Consider the following 16,300-nt stretch of genomic DNA (forward strand, 5'->3'; position numbering starts at 1 on the left):
GCGAGGAGTTCAAGGGTCAGACCGAGAGGAGCGGTTTAATGTTAGTCGGGAGTTGAGGGTAGTACCTCCGTTCGAGGAGATGGATGTTGATAGTTATTTCTTGCTTTTTGAAAAGGTGGCAGTGAATCAGAAGTGGCCCAAAGAGCAGTGGGTGGCGTTGTTACAAAGTGTGTTAAAAGGGAAGGCACAACGGGCATATGCGGCGTTGTCCATGGACAAGGAAGAGTCTGAGAATTATGAAAAAGTAAAGGAGGTCATTCTTCGGACATACGAATTGGTACCTGAAGCGTATAGACAAAAGTTCAGAAATTTAAAGAAAGGGTGGAATCAGACGTATACCGAGTTTGCCTATGAGAAGGGTGTGCTCTTGGATCGTTGGTGTGCAGCAGAAATAGTGGAAGAGGATTTTTTGCGTCTCAGTGAGTTAATTCTGATTGAGGAATTTAAAGGTTGTGTTTCGGAAGATATCCGGATGTATTTGAATGAGAAGCCGAAAAAGTCCATCTCCAAATTTGCTAGGTTCGCAGATGAATATGCCCTAACCCACAAGACAAAATTTTCCTCGAATAAAAGTTACCAGAGAGACCGTGGGATCGGTAGAGAAAGCCCGCCGGCTGAGGCAGAGGTCCCACCGGGAGCTAGTGGTAAGATTGAGGAGGAGAGGCAAGACAGCAGGAGAGTTCCTGGCTTGACCTGTTTTAATTGTGGAAAGGGGGGACATATTGCATCTAGGTGCCTTGCTCCGAGGAAGGAGACAGGAAAATGGAAAGCAGTAGTCCCTATAGGATGTGCTGTGGTAATCAGTAAATCGACGAGAGAGCCCCAGGTAGACAGAGTACGAGAAGGGTCTGAGAAATGTATGTCAAAAGGAACCGTGTCTGTGAGAGAGGGAGACACACCAGTTCCAGTGTGGATCTGGAGAGACACGGGAGCTGAACTGTCATTAATTAGCAGTAAGGTACTGGATTTTGGTCGCCAGATGGGAATGGTAGCTGTGAAAGGAATAGGAAAGGGGACGGAAACGTTGCCCTTGCATAGGGTCATTATGAATTGTGAGCTAGTCTCTGGACCAGTTGAAATAGGGGTGCGAACAGAATTCCCGAGAACTGACGCGGACGTCCTTCTTGGTAACGACTTAGCCGGTGGTAAGGTTTGGTCAGCAATGAAGCTGACGAGCCAGCCTGTAAGTGTTGAGGTCCCGCCCCTAGATTCCAAGATCTATCCCGCATGCGCGATCACTCGCAGCATGTCGAGAAAGGCAGCTGAGAACGAGAGCAGTTTTAATCCGGCCAGTATCGATTTGGCTGAGACGTTTTTACCGACCCTGTACCACGAGGGTTTAGAGGGTGGTAAAACGGAGAGTAGTAAAGTGAAAGAGAGTAAGGGAGAGGAGGTAGTCCTGCCCTTAGCAAGGAGAAAATTTATAGAGGCACAATGTAAAGATGAGAAACAGATAAGGCTGTTAAAAGGTCCAGAGTTGGACATGGATGATCTGTCTGGTTGGCAGAACTGTTTGAAGAAGTGGAAAATTCTAAAGGTGTTCCCGATAATGAAATGAGGGCAGTCCTAGATGAAAAGGATGCCATTACCTTGAAGAAGTCTGCTGGGTTGGCAGATGAGGTTGTTTCAGCCCGCGGGGTTGAGTTTACTCCGGAAGTGAGTTGCCCAGAGAGTAGCTGGGAGGATCAGGGGAATTTAGAATTTGAAAAGGGTACGGGTATTGAAAGCCTGGAAGAGGCAAATGTCCTGTTTGAGTGTGTCCAAGATGTGGATGCACGTGGTACTGAGCCTAGTAATGGAGCTCAGAAAAAGTCTGAGGTATTTGATTCAGCTGAAAAGGAATGCAGTCCTTGTGGGTCAGATGGACTTGGTTCAGTGAAGAAAGGGTTAACCTTGGTAATAGTGGGAAGTGAGAATTCCCAGTTGTTTGTGTTCGAAGGTGTGTTAAAAGTTAGTGAGGAGATAAAGGGTGGTGATGTGAATCTTATTATTGAAGAAAAAGGGAAAAGTGTAGTTCCTAAGTTGAATGAAGAAATTTTAAAGTCTGGATTGATGTCAGAAGCAGCAACCAGGCTACAGAGACAATGGCTTGGTAACACGGTGCCTGCGAATCAATTACAGGTTGATTTGGAATGTAAAGGTGCCCCACACGCTATTGTTATTCAAGAGTGTGGTGTGAAAAAGCAGAATTCGAAATGCTGTCTGAACAAAGAGGGATCGCTTTCAGATCTTAAATTGAGAACTAATAGCATGAAGGGTCCTGAAGAGAAAACTAGCAACTTGCTTAAACTTAAAGAATTGTGCGGAAATTCAGAAAATGGTCTAAGGTTGGATCATATTGTTGATAAAATAACTCCTATGAAAGGAGCGGGCGAAAGCCTATTTCGCCATGGTGTACAAGCTCACCACGTAGGAATTAACTGGAAAAGGGGCGAGGGTTGACAGGCTGCCATTTTATATAGCAGGATCCGGTTTTAAGGGATTTCGACAAAGCATGTGAATAATAAAGACAACCCCCATGGAAGACTGACTGTTAAGTTTGAAAGTAACATAAAGATTAGTATTTGCATGAACTTTTGTAGTATACACGTAAGCTAAGATCACAACTCTTTAGTTTTTGTTTGCTGAAGGAAAGAAATAAAAATAGGTGGTTATTAAATTGGAGTCTGATGCTACAAGATTTTAGTAAGGTACAAGATGTTAAGATACTAAAGGAAGTGACAATGTAATCGTTAACTGTTTAGATGCTGAATTGAATGTATAACTGTATTACTCTGTAGTGAAAAAAAAACTTCCGTATTGTGTTAGATTCTAAAATCCTGTAAGACTCTGTATTACTTTGTTTTTACCGATGATAAAAACACTTTAAAGAAAGGGGGTGTTACGAATGTGCCACAATTCTGAGGGGCCGAAGGGTACAAAGTAGCCCCCTCCTTTTTGAGAATCGCAAGATCACTATTAATTCAGGTCTGGGACCCAGGAAATGAGAGAGAGACACGCAGAATCCACAAGGGTTTGGAATGTGTCCTGGCCCCCAGAAAGGCGGAACCATTGATAACGACTATTGTCTCTTGGAGACAGAATTGTGTATTGAGTACTGTACTATTCATTGAAGCCCTCAGGGAATGACCAGAGTGGGCTGGTTGAGGGATTGCATCATCCCAACCTGATTGACATCTGAGACCCCGTGAGTAAGGATAAAAGAGGGTCTGGGGAACAACCCCTTTAGATGCACCAGGAGAAACACTAGAAATCCTGTGACAGCGTTTAATAGCGACAGCCGGTGGGGGACCCGTGTGCGTCCTTTTCCATTTGCCTAGGAATTGGTGGGCCTTACCACGGAGGAACGGCTTAGCTAAAGAAGAGGCCACCAACAAAATTTCGAAGGATCGACATCATAAAAAGGAAAAGCTGGCAAGTTCAAAATTCTCTCTCTCTCTCCAACAATTGAAATGTACAGAGGATAATAACTAATCAAGCCATGGTTTAGGCGCGTGAGGCTGGCACAGCCGGTGATCACATGGAGAATGTCAAAATCCTGGAGGCCATGGTTGCAGCTGGGTCACTGGCTGTGTCACAGCAAATCCACATCACCCAATATTTTATTTTTACACCTGGGGCAGATCTGAAATTTCCTCATTTTTGAGAAGAAGGGCTCCATCAAATCAAGAAAGAAAGCTGCAAACCATCTAAGATGCCATGCACAATAATTTGGAGGCCCTATTGAAGGGCACTGTGACCATCACACGCATAGTCACAGGAGCCTGCACACAGGCTTGTGGCTGGTGTAATATAACTACAGTGATTTTTTTTAAATTTCCAAATTCCTAGCAGCTGGTTACGTTACACCTTCAACAGCTACAGAATCATTGCATCACGTAAAGTCTTGGAGATGGGTCTTCCAAACCTGCACTGTACACCCTGCTCCATGGAGACAGAGGCTTTGCATTCAAATGCTCTACTCCAAGTTGTGCTAGAGGTTTAGTGGGGCCACTACACAGAACCAATATTTGGAAAAAGGAAACCTTTGTCACTGTCATCTTACAGGAGACCATGTGACTCCATTCCTGAGTCACACAAAATATAACCCACTCCTCTCCACACATATTTGTAGAGTCCATTATATAACATAGGGGGAGGCGGAGGGTGCAGGGAAGTGTCTGACCTACTGATCAAACTTGGGGATTTCCTGTGTGTGACTTGTACCGTGTGATTTGCACATTGGGAGGTCTGGTGTTACATTAGCATTTCATTATTCTCACCTGCTTATTGCATGCCATCTGTCTTTCTCTATACATTCAACCAAGTGATTCACTTTATCAAGTGCCACAGGGATCATAATAATGTACAATGAGGTGCATGAATATTGTGCCCAAAATTAGATGTCATTAGATGTAACAATTACATTTTATGGTAAGATTCTTTCAATCTAGCCTCACCTCCTGGTTCAGTACATACCACGGGATGGTATGAACACCAGAAAATAAGAGAAGTCAACCACTTGGTCGCTCTAACCTACCCATTGCTTGAAATGATCAACGACGATCTGCCCCAGGGCTTAACTTCTCTTCTCTCCATGGTTCTCAATTCAGTATCTTACCTAACACCTCTTTAAGTCTCTTCCATGTTCAAAACCCTCTGGAGGGAGAAATGCAGAGATCCACGAACATATGCAAGAGGAAATACCTATGCACCTCAGTGTTAGGCAACTGCCCCCTCATCTTGTAACTACGTCCACTTGTTCAAAACTCTCCCATTGCATCTACCTTGTCATGCCCCCTTAGGATCTTATGTGGTTCAGTAAGATCACTCCTCGTCTTCCTGAATTCCAAAGAGTTGTGGAATCATACAGCACTGCAGCATAGAAACAGGCCCTTCATCCCATCTAGTCTATGCCAAGTTGCTATTCTGCCTAGTCCCATCGACCTGCAACCGGACCATAACCCTCATACCCTCACATCCATGTACTTACCTAAACTTCTCTTAAACCTTGCAATCGAACCCGTATTCACAACTTCTGCTGGAAGCTCATTCCATACTTTCAGCACTCTGTGAGTGAAGAATAAAGATCTTTTTTTTTAAAAAAGCTTCTCATCCAAGCAATGAGCTTAGTGAATCTTTTCAAGACTGCCTCCAATGTTAGTATATCCTTTCCTAGATCAGGAGGTTAGTACTGTACAGAATACCCCAGGTGTGGCCTCAGAAACAGCACCATTGTGAAAATCCTTCCCTACTTCTAAACTCAGCTCCATGCGATAAAAGAGCAGTATATGTCATTTGTCACGCATGATGACACATACACACACAGAGTAATAGAGGCATTTACTACAAGTTGTAAATACCTGAGAAAACTATGTTTCAAACTGCACATTTTAAGTAATTACTGTTCCAAATTTCTTACAAAGCTTTACTGTTAATCACATGTATATTTACTTCAGTTTCAGACATTTCTTTTAAATACAAAGTTGACAATGATTTATAGACATGTGACTGAACCCTTCAGTTTCTATGCAACTCATCTCTTTACGCTCCCATTAGCTGGAATAACATGACCTGGATCTCCATGGCAACTGCCAATGTTAAGCACATACAACACTTAAAGAAAAACACTTTAGGATTTGCTTATTTGCCAGAAATTTTCCAAATCTGAATCAGACCAGGTTTATTATTACAGTCTTATATAATGTGAAATTAGTTGCTTTATGGCAGCAGTACAGTGCAGACACAATGTTACTATTAATTATAAAATAAATCTAAAAAACACAAGCAATGAGATGGAATTCATGGATCATTCAGAAATCTGAAGGTAGAGGGGAAGAAGCTGTTTCAGGATCATTGTGTGAGGGTCTTCAGGCTCCTGTGCCACCTCACTGATGGTAGTAATAAGAAGAGAGCATGTCCCAGATGGTAAGAGTTCTTAACAATGGATGCCACTTTCTTGAACTTTCGCCTCTTGAAGATGTCCTCTATGGTGGGAAGGGTTGTACTCATGGAGTGGTTGAGTCTACAACCTATGTAGTCTCTTGCGATCCTGTACATTCAAGTGTCCGTACCAGAATATGATGCAAAACATCAAAATACACCCTACTGTACATCTGTGTGGAATTTGGAAGTCTCTAGTAACGTATCAAATCTCCTCAAATTTCTAACAAAGTGGAGCTGCTGGCAGCCTTCTTTAGGATTGCGTCAATGTCCTGGGTCCAGGTTAGATCCTTCAAGACGTTGGAACCCAGGAAATTAAAGCTGTTCACCCTTTCCAACTCTGAAGACTGGTGTGTTTTCCTGAAGTTCACAATCAATTCCCTGGTCTTGCTGATGTTAAGTGCAATACCATTCAGCCACCTGGTCTATCTCTCTCCTCCATATCTCCTCATCACCCTCTGAGATTGCTACTTTGGTTTCATTTGCAAATTTATAGATGGCATTAAGCTGTGTTTATCCACTGTCATGGTAGGGCAGTAGGTTAAGCACGTATCCTTCAGGTGTGCCTACATTGACAGGAGAAAATGTTATTATCAATCTGTACGGACTGTGGTCTTTCAATGAGGAAGTCAAGGATCCAGTTGCAGAGGGAAGTACAGATGCCCAGAAGCTTGGTGATTAACACTGAGGGAATGATCATATTAAAAACGGAACTGTAATCAATAAACAGCTCGACTTAAGTTGTGCTTAAAATCCAGTCCAAGCAATTGAATATTATTGACTAAAGATTGTTGTTTTATATAATAATCAAAATTAGTCAAGCACAAAGTGGTGTTGGAAATGAAAATTTAGGCTACAGCTACTTTAAGACCATATCATTATTGAATCTCTACAACCAAACAAAAATAATAGCTTTTTACTTTAATTCTATTCATTTGCTGCTCTTTGGACTAGTTTAGTGTAACTAAATTGCTGTGTAAAGGAACAAACTGATTTACTTAAATCTAAACTGATAATCAGGTGGATTAAAAGTACTGATATACTTCAAACTATTCCACAGTAATCCAAAATAGCAAAACACTTTTTGCATAAATCATAAGAGTTTTATTTTTATGCAAATTGAATGTATTATTTTCCAAGGCACCTCAAAGAAACAGAATCAAACAGAAACTAAATGGCATATACAGTAGTTAAGTAGCAGAAATTGATGTGTGCATATTACAGAGCTTTGCCAAAAAGGGATTGAGAAGAGCAGCTAAGGACAGATAGACATACAGAATCAAGGATGAGAGTCTAGATCCCAGTGAAAATGAAATCAAAAGTTCTTCACAAGTTGGTCTTCCATGAACATGAATTCAATTTGAAGCCTGATGATGGGGAAAGGCAAAACTCATTGCATTCTACAATGTTCACAGAATAGTAAACATTCTGACTCTTGTGAGCGCTAAATACGATTCAGCCATCTCTAGAAATGAATGATTATATTTGTTGTAATACATACACTTCAAATTATAATTTAGAGGCTGAAGGTGAGGTCTATACTGGACTAAAATTAGCTCATTAGAAGTGTACATTTGCTTTCTGGTTTATTACTATTGTCTGCTACGCACGAGATACAGTGAAAAGCTTGCCGTGCATACTGTCCATAAAGATCAAATCATTACTCAGTGCATTGAGGCATTGTAAAACAGTAACAATGCAGAATAAATTGTTACAGCTGCTGAGAAAGTGCAGTGCAGTAAAAGATTATAACAAGGTAGACAGTGGGATAGAAGCTGTCCGTGACTCTAGTGGGGCAAGCTTTCAAGCTTTTGTATCTTCTGACCAATGGAAGAGGGGAAAAGAGAGACTGTCTGGTTTGGGTGGGGTCTCTGATAATTTACTGAGGCAGCTAGAGTAATCAACCTTCTCAATCTCCACACCACTGATGTAGGCAGGAACATGTGCATCATCACCCACTTCCTTAAGTCAATAAACAGCTCTTTTGTTTTTTTCTGACAACGAGAATGAGGATTTACCGAAGCAAAGATAAAGGTAAGAATATGATATAAGAGTTTATTTCATGCAAAACTAATGAGCATTGCTTCCCCACTGATCAAGCTGGTTTAAAAAATCTCTGCAATACAGCTGAATTCAGAATTAGTTGTAACCATGGCAACAAGTAAATGCTCCATTTCACAGCAATGAATGATGGCAAGGTCCATGCCAGATCAAATCTCCATTACTGTAAAGCAAGCTTAATTGAGAAAATAAAAAGGAACAAACATTGACAATGTCCAGCAAAACAACAGATTGTATTCTCTTATGCTAACAAATAAGTTTCCTGTGCATGATGATTCATCTTGAAATTAAAATAGAAATTCAGATACTAAGACTTAAATTATTAAATAACTTTTCAAATGATTTACAGCTGAGCAGTCAGATGGAAAAAATACTGGTAGAGCCAGTCCAGATAAATTAGTTTCTTCCAAGATTAAGAAACCAGGATATTCCAAGAGGTATCATCAGAAAAGTTTACAGTAAAAGGTAAAGTCTTCACATAGGCCATTGAACAATGTATGGGATGTACCTGCAAGTCCTGGACTGGGAGAAACTTGGAATAAAATTAATGATATGAGTGAAAGGAAATGTTTATTCACTTTTCTGTCAAGATGGTCAGAAAGCTTGTATTTTAAATCATTTACTGCTCTGCAGTTGAGTAGCTATTCACCTTTGAGTTCCACCCCCATCCCCATAAAGCAGCTGAAATGAGGAACTGCCCTGGTACACAGCATATTTATGGTACACCAAATCCAATGTTTACCATGCAAATCTCCTGCATGGCAAACATTATAGTTCGCTGCAGATAATGAAAAATCAATAAATACACGAGTTGAAAATCTTAAATGTAAACAGAAAATGTTGGCAACACTCAGCTGCTCAGGCAGTATCTGTGGAAAGAAAAGCAGTTAACATTCTTGATCCACAACCCTTCATCAGCCCTAAAACAGTAACTGTCTCTCTTCATGGAGATGCTGCCCAACCCACTGAATGTCTACAGCATTTTCAGTTTTTATTTGTCACACATTCATCTTGTTACAAAAAAAGTAAAACAATCACCAATCTAATAAGTTCTTTAGTAACTTGGAAGTGCATGCACTTGAAGACAACAGAGAGAGAGGGCAGATGCTGAAAACTGTAACAAACACAGAATGCTGAAAGAATTTGGCAGGTCAATCAGCAACTGTGGAGGAAAAAGATGCAGATCAACTCTTTGGGCAGAGGCCCTGTATCAGAATTGAGAAGGAATAAAAGGTTGCCAGTATAATGCTGACACTGTAGCGAGGACAAACAAAAATAGAACTACACTTCCTATTCAGTTTGGGTAGCTTACAATCTAATTGTATGAATATCGAATTTTCCCATTTCAGGTAACCAACACCCAGTGCTCTCCTCCCACACCCCCTGCCAACCTACTTTTATTTTTCCTCTGTTCACTCCTCCCAATTCTATCTGCCCATCACAGAATAGTACAGCACAGTACAGGCCCTTCAGCCCACAATGTAGTGCCAACCCTTAAACCCTGCCTCCAGTATATCCCCCCACCTTAAATTCCTCCATATACCTGTCTATAGAACATAGAACAGTACAATCATTCCCACCTCATCGGTCTCCCTTTCACCTACCAGGCCTTCTTCCCCTCCCCTCCCTTCATCACCATATTATTATACTCTGGCAATCTTTCCTGTTTCCTTTCACTTGTGATGCAGAACCTCAAGCTGAAATGTCGACTTTTACCATTTGCCACCACAAATGCTAATTGACCCAAGCCCTTCCAGTTTTCTGTTTTTACACCATAAGGCAGAGGAGCAGAATTAAGCCATTCGGCCCATTGAGTCTGCTCTGCTATTCCATCATGGCTGATCCTTTTCTTCTAAAGTATGTACAGTCTTTTGGACGTGTTTAAATAAAGCAGCATCTATGTATCACAACAGTTTATTTTAGTTTTTAAATAGTTATACAAAAAAATAGAACAGGTCCAGAGGTTAAAGTCCTGAACTGGAGCAGGGCCAACATTTTGGCGTTAGACAGGATCTAGCTGGGGTTGACTGGATGACTATTTAAAAGCAAAGGAACAGTTGGCAAGTGGAAAGATTTTAAAAGGGTTATTATCAAGAGTCTAGAGGGAGCATATTCCTGTAAGAGTGAAGAGTAGACATACCAAGTTCAGGATACCTTGGCTGACAAGAAATATTGAGGCTTTGGTAAGGAAAAGTAATGAAAAATACACTGTACTTAAGGAGCTAGATATAAATGAATCCCTCAATAAATATAAAAAGTGGTATGGATAGAGTGGACAGCATTATTTTATTCCCTCAGGGTTAGCGAGTCCAATATGAAAGGGCACAGATACAAGAGAGGAAGGGAGAAATATAAAAGAGACCTTAAAATCAGCTTCTTTACAGAGAATAGCGAGTGCCTGAGATAAGCTGCCAGAGAAAGAGTTTGAGATGTGTAGAACTGCAACATTTAAGAGGCATTTACATAGGAACATGGAGGAGACATGGTTCTGGGCTGAATGCAGGCAAGCAGGACTAGCAGGGAGGATGCTGTGGTCTGTTGGGCAAAGAGTTCCAGTTAAGATGGCATGGCCAAACGTGTGCAACAGCTTCCCGCTAGTCAAAAAGCTTAAGAAATCCAACTAAAAATACCTTTGCTAAGGTAAATTATGTTAAATTATCGCCGCAAACAGTGACGGGGGCGAGGCGAGTTTGGGAGAGATGGTTTGTTGCAGAATCATTGCAAATGGAGTTCCAATGCCTGTACAGCTGGCCCCAGAGCGAGGTCGGATCGCCATGGGCGCTGAGCTGATTTGAAGAGCTTGAGAATGGCTTCGGACTGGGCGATGAAACCTTGGCCCAGAGTGAGTCACTGGGCAGCGTGGTCTAGGCCCGGAGCCTTTCACTGCAGCAGTGCCTGGGTCCTAGTGTGAGGTACAATATGTTGTTTGGACAATTTAAATGCCGGCTCAGATAGACAGAAAGGATAGGTATCAGTCGGGACAAGAGCTGATTTCGCTCTTTCTCCATGATGGTCATCTCCATGAGACTGCCCCGGCTGCTGTGCTCTGTGCCTGCTAATTCGATCAACTGATAAACAAGACTTTGGGCCTACTCCGGGGTTCAGATCTGAAATCTCAATTTTGGTTCGTAATGCTGCTGTTCACTCAATTATTTTCCTGATTTGTGTTTTTTTTTCTCTTGCACATCAAGTGTTGGTCTTTCTTTTTCTTTAATTAGGTTCTTTTGGGTTTCTGCTTTGTGGCAACCTGTGAGCAAGCAAATCTCAAGGTTGTATAATTTATACATTCTTTGATAATAAATGTACTTGAACTTCAGCTCATTTCTGTACTGTTATACTGACTCTAATACCAAGTCTCAAAATTTTCCAAGTAGTGTCACTGATGATCTACTAGAGACAAAAGTATGAGTTAAAAGATTTGCTTGTAAACTACCAAGATGTAACACACGCTTGTAAATTTGTAATGTTTTGATACCAGCTGGTAGTAACAGCATCCTAATTATTCTCTAGGGTCTCCTGTCGTTAGTGGAGATTGCAATTTGTGAAGTTTTTTTTAATCATCTGATTTTGATGAAACTCTTGGCAAAAAATTCTATATGCCTGTAATCTGCAAGAAATCAATTGCAGGTCTGACCCAAAAGTAATGGACCTGATCTACTATAACTATTAGGAAAAGGTCAAGCATGCAATGTCCTAAATGGTTATTAATTTTCATCCAGGACTTTTAATACATGTAACAAACCATTTTAGGCTTTATAAAAGTTGTATTCATAATTCACTGATTCTTTTTCTGCTTTGAATACCACAATTTTTCTCAGTGTTTATGACACTACAATAAAAAATATATTCATCTTCAGTGCTCCTTGCACAAAACATCTCCTCAAAATCATAAATGACATTATTGTGCCTCAAACAGAAGTTTAATGTATTGCTTGGTTATTGCCAAACCTAGGCTGACATTTCAGTACAGCACTCCTTGGAAAAGTGCCACTTTTTCCAGATTACGTATGCCCTCTCTGATAGACGTTTAATATCCTTTGGTAGTAATGAATGATGAGCTCAGGAGCCTTCCCGAGCTCCTGGTCAACGTTTACCTGACAACCAACACTGCTGTGCAACACATGCTGAATATTAAACCTTGCCGTATACAAACTGGTTGCAATGTTTACAACACAGTAGCAATGACTAGACTATTACCATGAAACATTATGAGATGCCCTGAGGTCATAAAAATCACAGACTACATATGCTATTTGTAGCTTTTTGATGAAAAAACCCTGTGTTATAGAGCTATTTGTTAAATTTCAAATCTAATGTATTTTGGATTAAGCTCAAAGATTACCCGACTGCAGTGGCTAGCTGCATTTACTACTTTGCCTAGTACTGCATTTCTGCAGTGATAGATTCAGCCACAAGATGCTGCTACAACTGCATGTCAGGAACAATGTAATGCAACAGTGCAATTCTACCAACACCTCCTTGGGTGCCAGCCTTTATACAACACTAAATCATCCAGAACAAAAGTTTCTGGATCCTTATTCAAAACTCAATATACACACATAAATATCATTTTTTTCTGATACATTATTTATTCATAAATTGAGTACTTGGGCTAGAGTAAATCTGAATCTGCAAACTGGCCTAGTTTTATTCACCAAAATAAAACTGCGAAGCATGCCACTTCAGAAACAAAAATTTAAAATGTAAATGCTGAAAATAAACAATAAAATCACCAGCTTCATGATATCACACCATTTTTAAACTAATACAACTCTTCCTTAAATGCTGTTGAGCCCCTTATGGATTGGCAACAGTTTGTTTAATTTCATTGAGAATTCCATCTTAGAGCAAAACACATACAACAGTACTCTTAGTTAATAAGCATCTCATTTTATGATACATTAAATGAACATTGTACCTCAGCCATTACTGTGAAACAACATCTACCATAAATAGAGTACCAAATTAACTATTTAATTTCAGAAGTTATTTTACAATGGGTATATATATTTTCTATAATAATATGGAGTGTGTATGTAACTTGCATGTCACAAAATAGGCATTTGCTACAAAGATGTGTTAGTATATAACTTGGCAGACACAGAATGCATGATTGTTGGTTTGGCATCTGGTTCTAACTCTAGATGAGACACTTGGTATCTGAGACACTCTAAATGTAGTCTAATTGATCATGAGACAGGCACCGATTTTATTCACCATTCCAACCTGACCATTTTAAGATGCAGTTTTCCAAGTAAAAATCATGTTTATGCTTTGTCTAAGAAACATATGCGGCATTAGCAGACACTCAACTATCACCGAGTTTTCTTTCAAGTGACCGTATTCTTTTCTTTAGATTGAAGCTCCACATATTGCGTTGGTATCTTCTTCAATTTAGTTTAATTCGAAACGAATGTCTGTATGGAATTTTACATTATCCAGAATTCCATCGTTACCCCACCCAAACTGTCATGATAGCTATATTAAAACGTGATTAACGAAAATCAGAAAAAAACACCGATTTTGTTCGTTGATTTCTTTCATGTGTCAGTAACAGCGACACAGTTAAAAGAATGTTCTTTGTGTCTCGCTCTTGCATCATTAATTGGGACTTTGTTTTACTCTGCACAGACACCGAATGCAAATTGCACACGTTTGTGATCGGTTATGGGATCTCTGGTCACAACCACCCAAAATGGCCATTGCCTGTTTACAAACAAAACATCGTGGAAAACGAGAGGCTGGGGAGACCACAGAGGGTGAGAGAGGCTCGGGGGAATTAGAACGGAACGGGGGAGTGGTAGGAACGCGAACAGAGCGGCGTCTGTGGCGCAGAGTAGGAGAGTCGGGGAAAGCAGAAGGTGAGGCTGGGAAACATAGGGAGAGCGGGCAAGAGAATCTCGAGCATTCGAGGAGAGCGCTAGATGAGGTGAGATAAGGGGAGAGCGGGTGGGAGTGCAAGGTGTGGGGACAGACTAGGATTAGGGGTGGGCGACACCTGAGAATGGGTCGGGCGCAGCTGTCTGGCTGGTCGAGGCTGCTCTCGGTATACCAGTGAGACAAGACGCGCTCTGCCTGGTACAGCTTACCTACACACAGCTGGATGACATAGGCGTAGTAGGACCAGCAGGCGATGAGCCCAATGAAGAGGACAGGCACCCAGTACAAGACTCGCTGGCACCTCCTCAGGGTGCGGGACCGCGACGGCGCCATCTTCTCGCAAGAGGGAGCGCAGTTTCTCTCCAATTTGGTGGTGGTGTCCGCTGTGCGCTCCGATTCCGTGAGACTGAGCGCCGGGCCCGGCACCGTGACGCGTGCTTCACACTGCAAAGCGCAAGCGGGGCTCGGCGCTGTTAGCTGGCACCGTAAGCTCCAGCACGCCGGACATCACATGGGCAGGGCAGACACAAATACACTCATTTAGCAAGTCTCTCCCTGTTTCAAGTTGCGGAAGCTTCAGTGAACACTGCAAATGAATGATTAAAGTAAGAGCATATTCTCTTAAAAATTGGCAACAATACGGACACATTTCTGATTATTAGAAAGAAAATCATGGTTGATAAGTTAATTAGCCACTTTTTTTTTCCTGCTGAAGTTTTCTGGTAACAAATACAGAGTGCAGTTGATAAGGCATGCGAAAGGGAATAGAATCGATGGAATTGCATTGAGAGTTGGCTTGGGCTCGAATGCCCCGTTTTACTTTGTAAGAAATTGTGAGAAATAGTATGTCCATAATGGCTTTTTTTGCAGATGGATGAAGAATATTTATAGCGCTTCACAAACAAGAGAAAATCCGCAGATGTTGGAATTTACAGCACTTTTTAATCAATCCCCAAGATTGTAAATAGTATCGTAATAATTCAATGTGGAGGCAATTTGTTCCTCCGTATACTCCACCATTCGGTAAGTTCATGGTTAACCTTTTAATCTCAAAGTGCGTAGGGGTTGAGTTGTGAATTTCTGCTGAAAAACTATAATAGACCTTGGAGCTATCATGAAATGCTTCAAGTTATGTGTTGGCTCTGTAATTTTAGTGATGGGCAAGAAGAACCTCTAATGCATTTGGTATTTATATTCTTAAAATGTGTAACTTTGTGCAACTTGAGGAAGCATATGCAATAATTATGTGAAGAAAGTCTACTGGGACGACCCTCTTTGATGGATCACAAATTAGTACTTAGCAATTCCAGGATGCAACAATGGATGGTTTTGCTATCCCAGCGTGAATGCATAATTGAGTGTTGTTGATCAAGGCAAACTGTTCTTGCTGCTGTGCTGTCTAGATTCAGACATGGGTCGCCTGATGATTTAATTATCAGTGTTACGTACCCGTGACACATGACAGTGGTACCCTTGTCACGTGACTGGGGTTGAAGTTATACTGGACATGAGGTAATGGTGGAGTGATGTCATTTTCCCGCCAGTAGAGGTCATGTGACAGGTTTTTTCTACAGGGTATAAAAGGGAGACCCACCCTGTCAGGTGGGGCAGTTCGTGGCTGGATTTGCCAAGATGACTTCATGTTACTGTGTGATTTAATGTGATGACGCAGTTTAGTTAAAGATGAAGTTTTATATAATGCCTAAAGTTTAAAAGGTCAGAGCCAACGGTTTCTTTGCTAATGGAGAGTGAAGTTTGGAGATCAAGAAGAATCGATTTTCGATGGATTGACTTCGACCTTGTGTGATCCTCATTCGGAAGGATTTCGTTGACTATTCTCGCTGTTGACCCCTGGGATGACCAGAAAGGGTTTGAGAATAGTGTGGAAGAGAGGTCAGTCACTTTAAGTTGTTATATTTAATAAAATTCGACGTGGGAGTTCGACGCTGGGAATCGAAGGACATCGACGTGGAAGAGAATTTAAATCGCTTTAAAAAGTCTCTCCTTTTAAAAGTACTGTGAGCTTTTGAACTGTCGGCATATCGTTTTAAAATACTGTTTTCATTCGGCAATTCGCTTTGGAGAACTGGTTTTTTCAATACTACTTTAAAGACTGTTTGAGACTGCAAAGCTATTAAGAACTGTCTGACCAGCTGTCAGCAGCTGAGCTCGGACCATTGTTTGGGTTTGTTTACATTTGAAGGGGGTTTGTTATCAGTGTTTAATAAACGTGTTATTCGTTATAAAACCCCTTTGCCTAACTCATCTATATTATTGTTGCCCGAATACGTAACATAATTATGGGGGCTCGTCCGGGATTGAATTGTTTGTGTTTTAATAAGTTTTTTGATTTTTGAATCGGTGTTTTGGTAACGGGGATTGCTCGGTTTTTTTTGTTTGATTGGCTTGTGAGTGGTATTCGGCAACGATGAATATT

The 16,300-nt window shown here is 41.0% G+C and overlaps 1 protein-coding gene across 2 annotated transcripts in view; it reads right to left on the bottom strand.

The window, feature by feature from the left end:
- Positions 1-14,370, bottom strand: part of LOC140737860 (palmitoyltransferase ZDHHC2-like) — a 91,291-nt gene extending 76,921 nt beyond the window's left edge. Inside the window, exon 1 of one of the 2 annotated variants that reach the window (XM_073064593.1) lies at positions 14,073-14,370. In XM_073064593.1, coding sequence (XP_072920694.1) covers positions 14,073-14,196 — 124 coding nt within the window. In that variant the 5' untranslated portion in view covers positions 14,197-14,370. The remainder of the gene's footprint in view (positions 1-14,072) is intronic. The other variant, XM_073064594.1, reaches the window with a different exon arrangement.
- Between the last annotated feature and the right edge of the window lie 1,930 nt (positions 14,371-16,300).

This window comes from Hemitrygon akajei, chromosome 13, assembly GCF_048418815.1.
Source record: "Hemitrygon akajei chromosome 13, sHemAka1.3, whole genome shotgun sequence".
NCBI lineage: Eukaryota > Metazoa > Chordata > Chondrichthyes > Myliobatiformes > Dasyatidae > Hemitrygon > Hemitrygon akajei.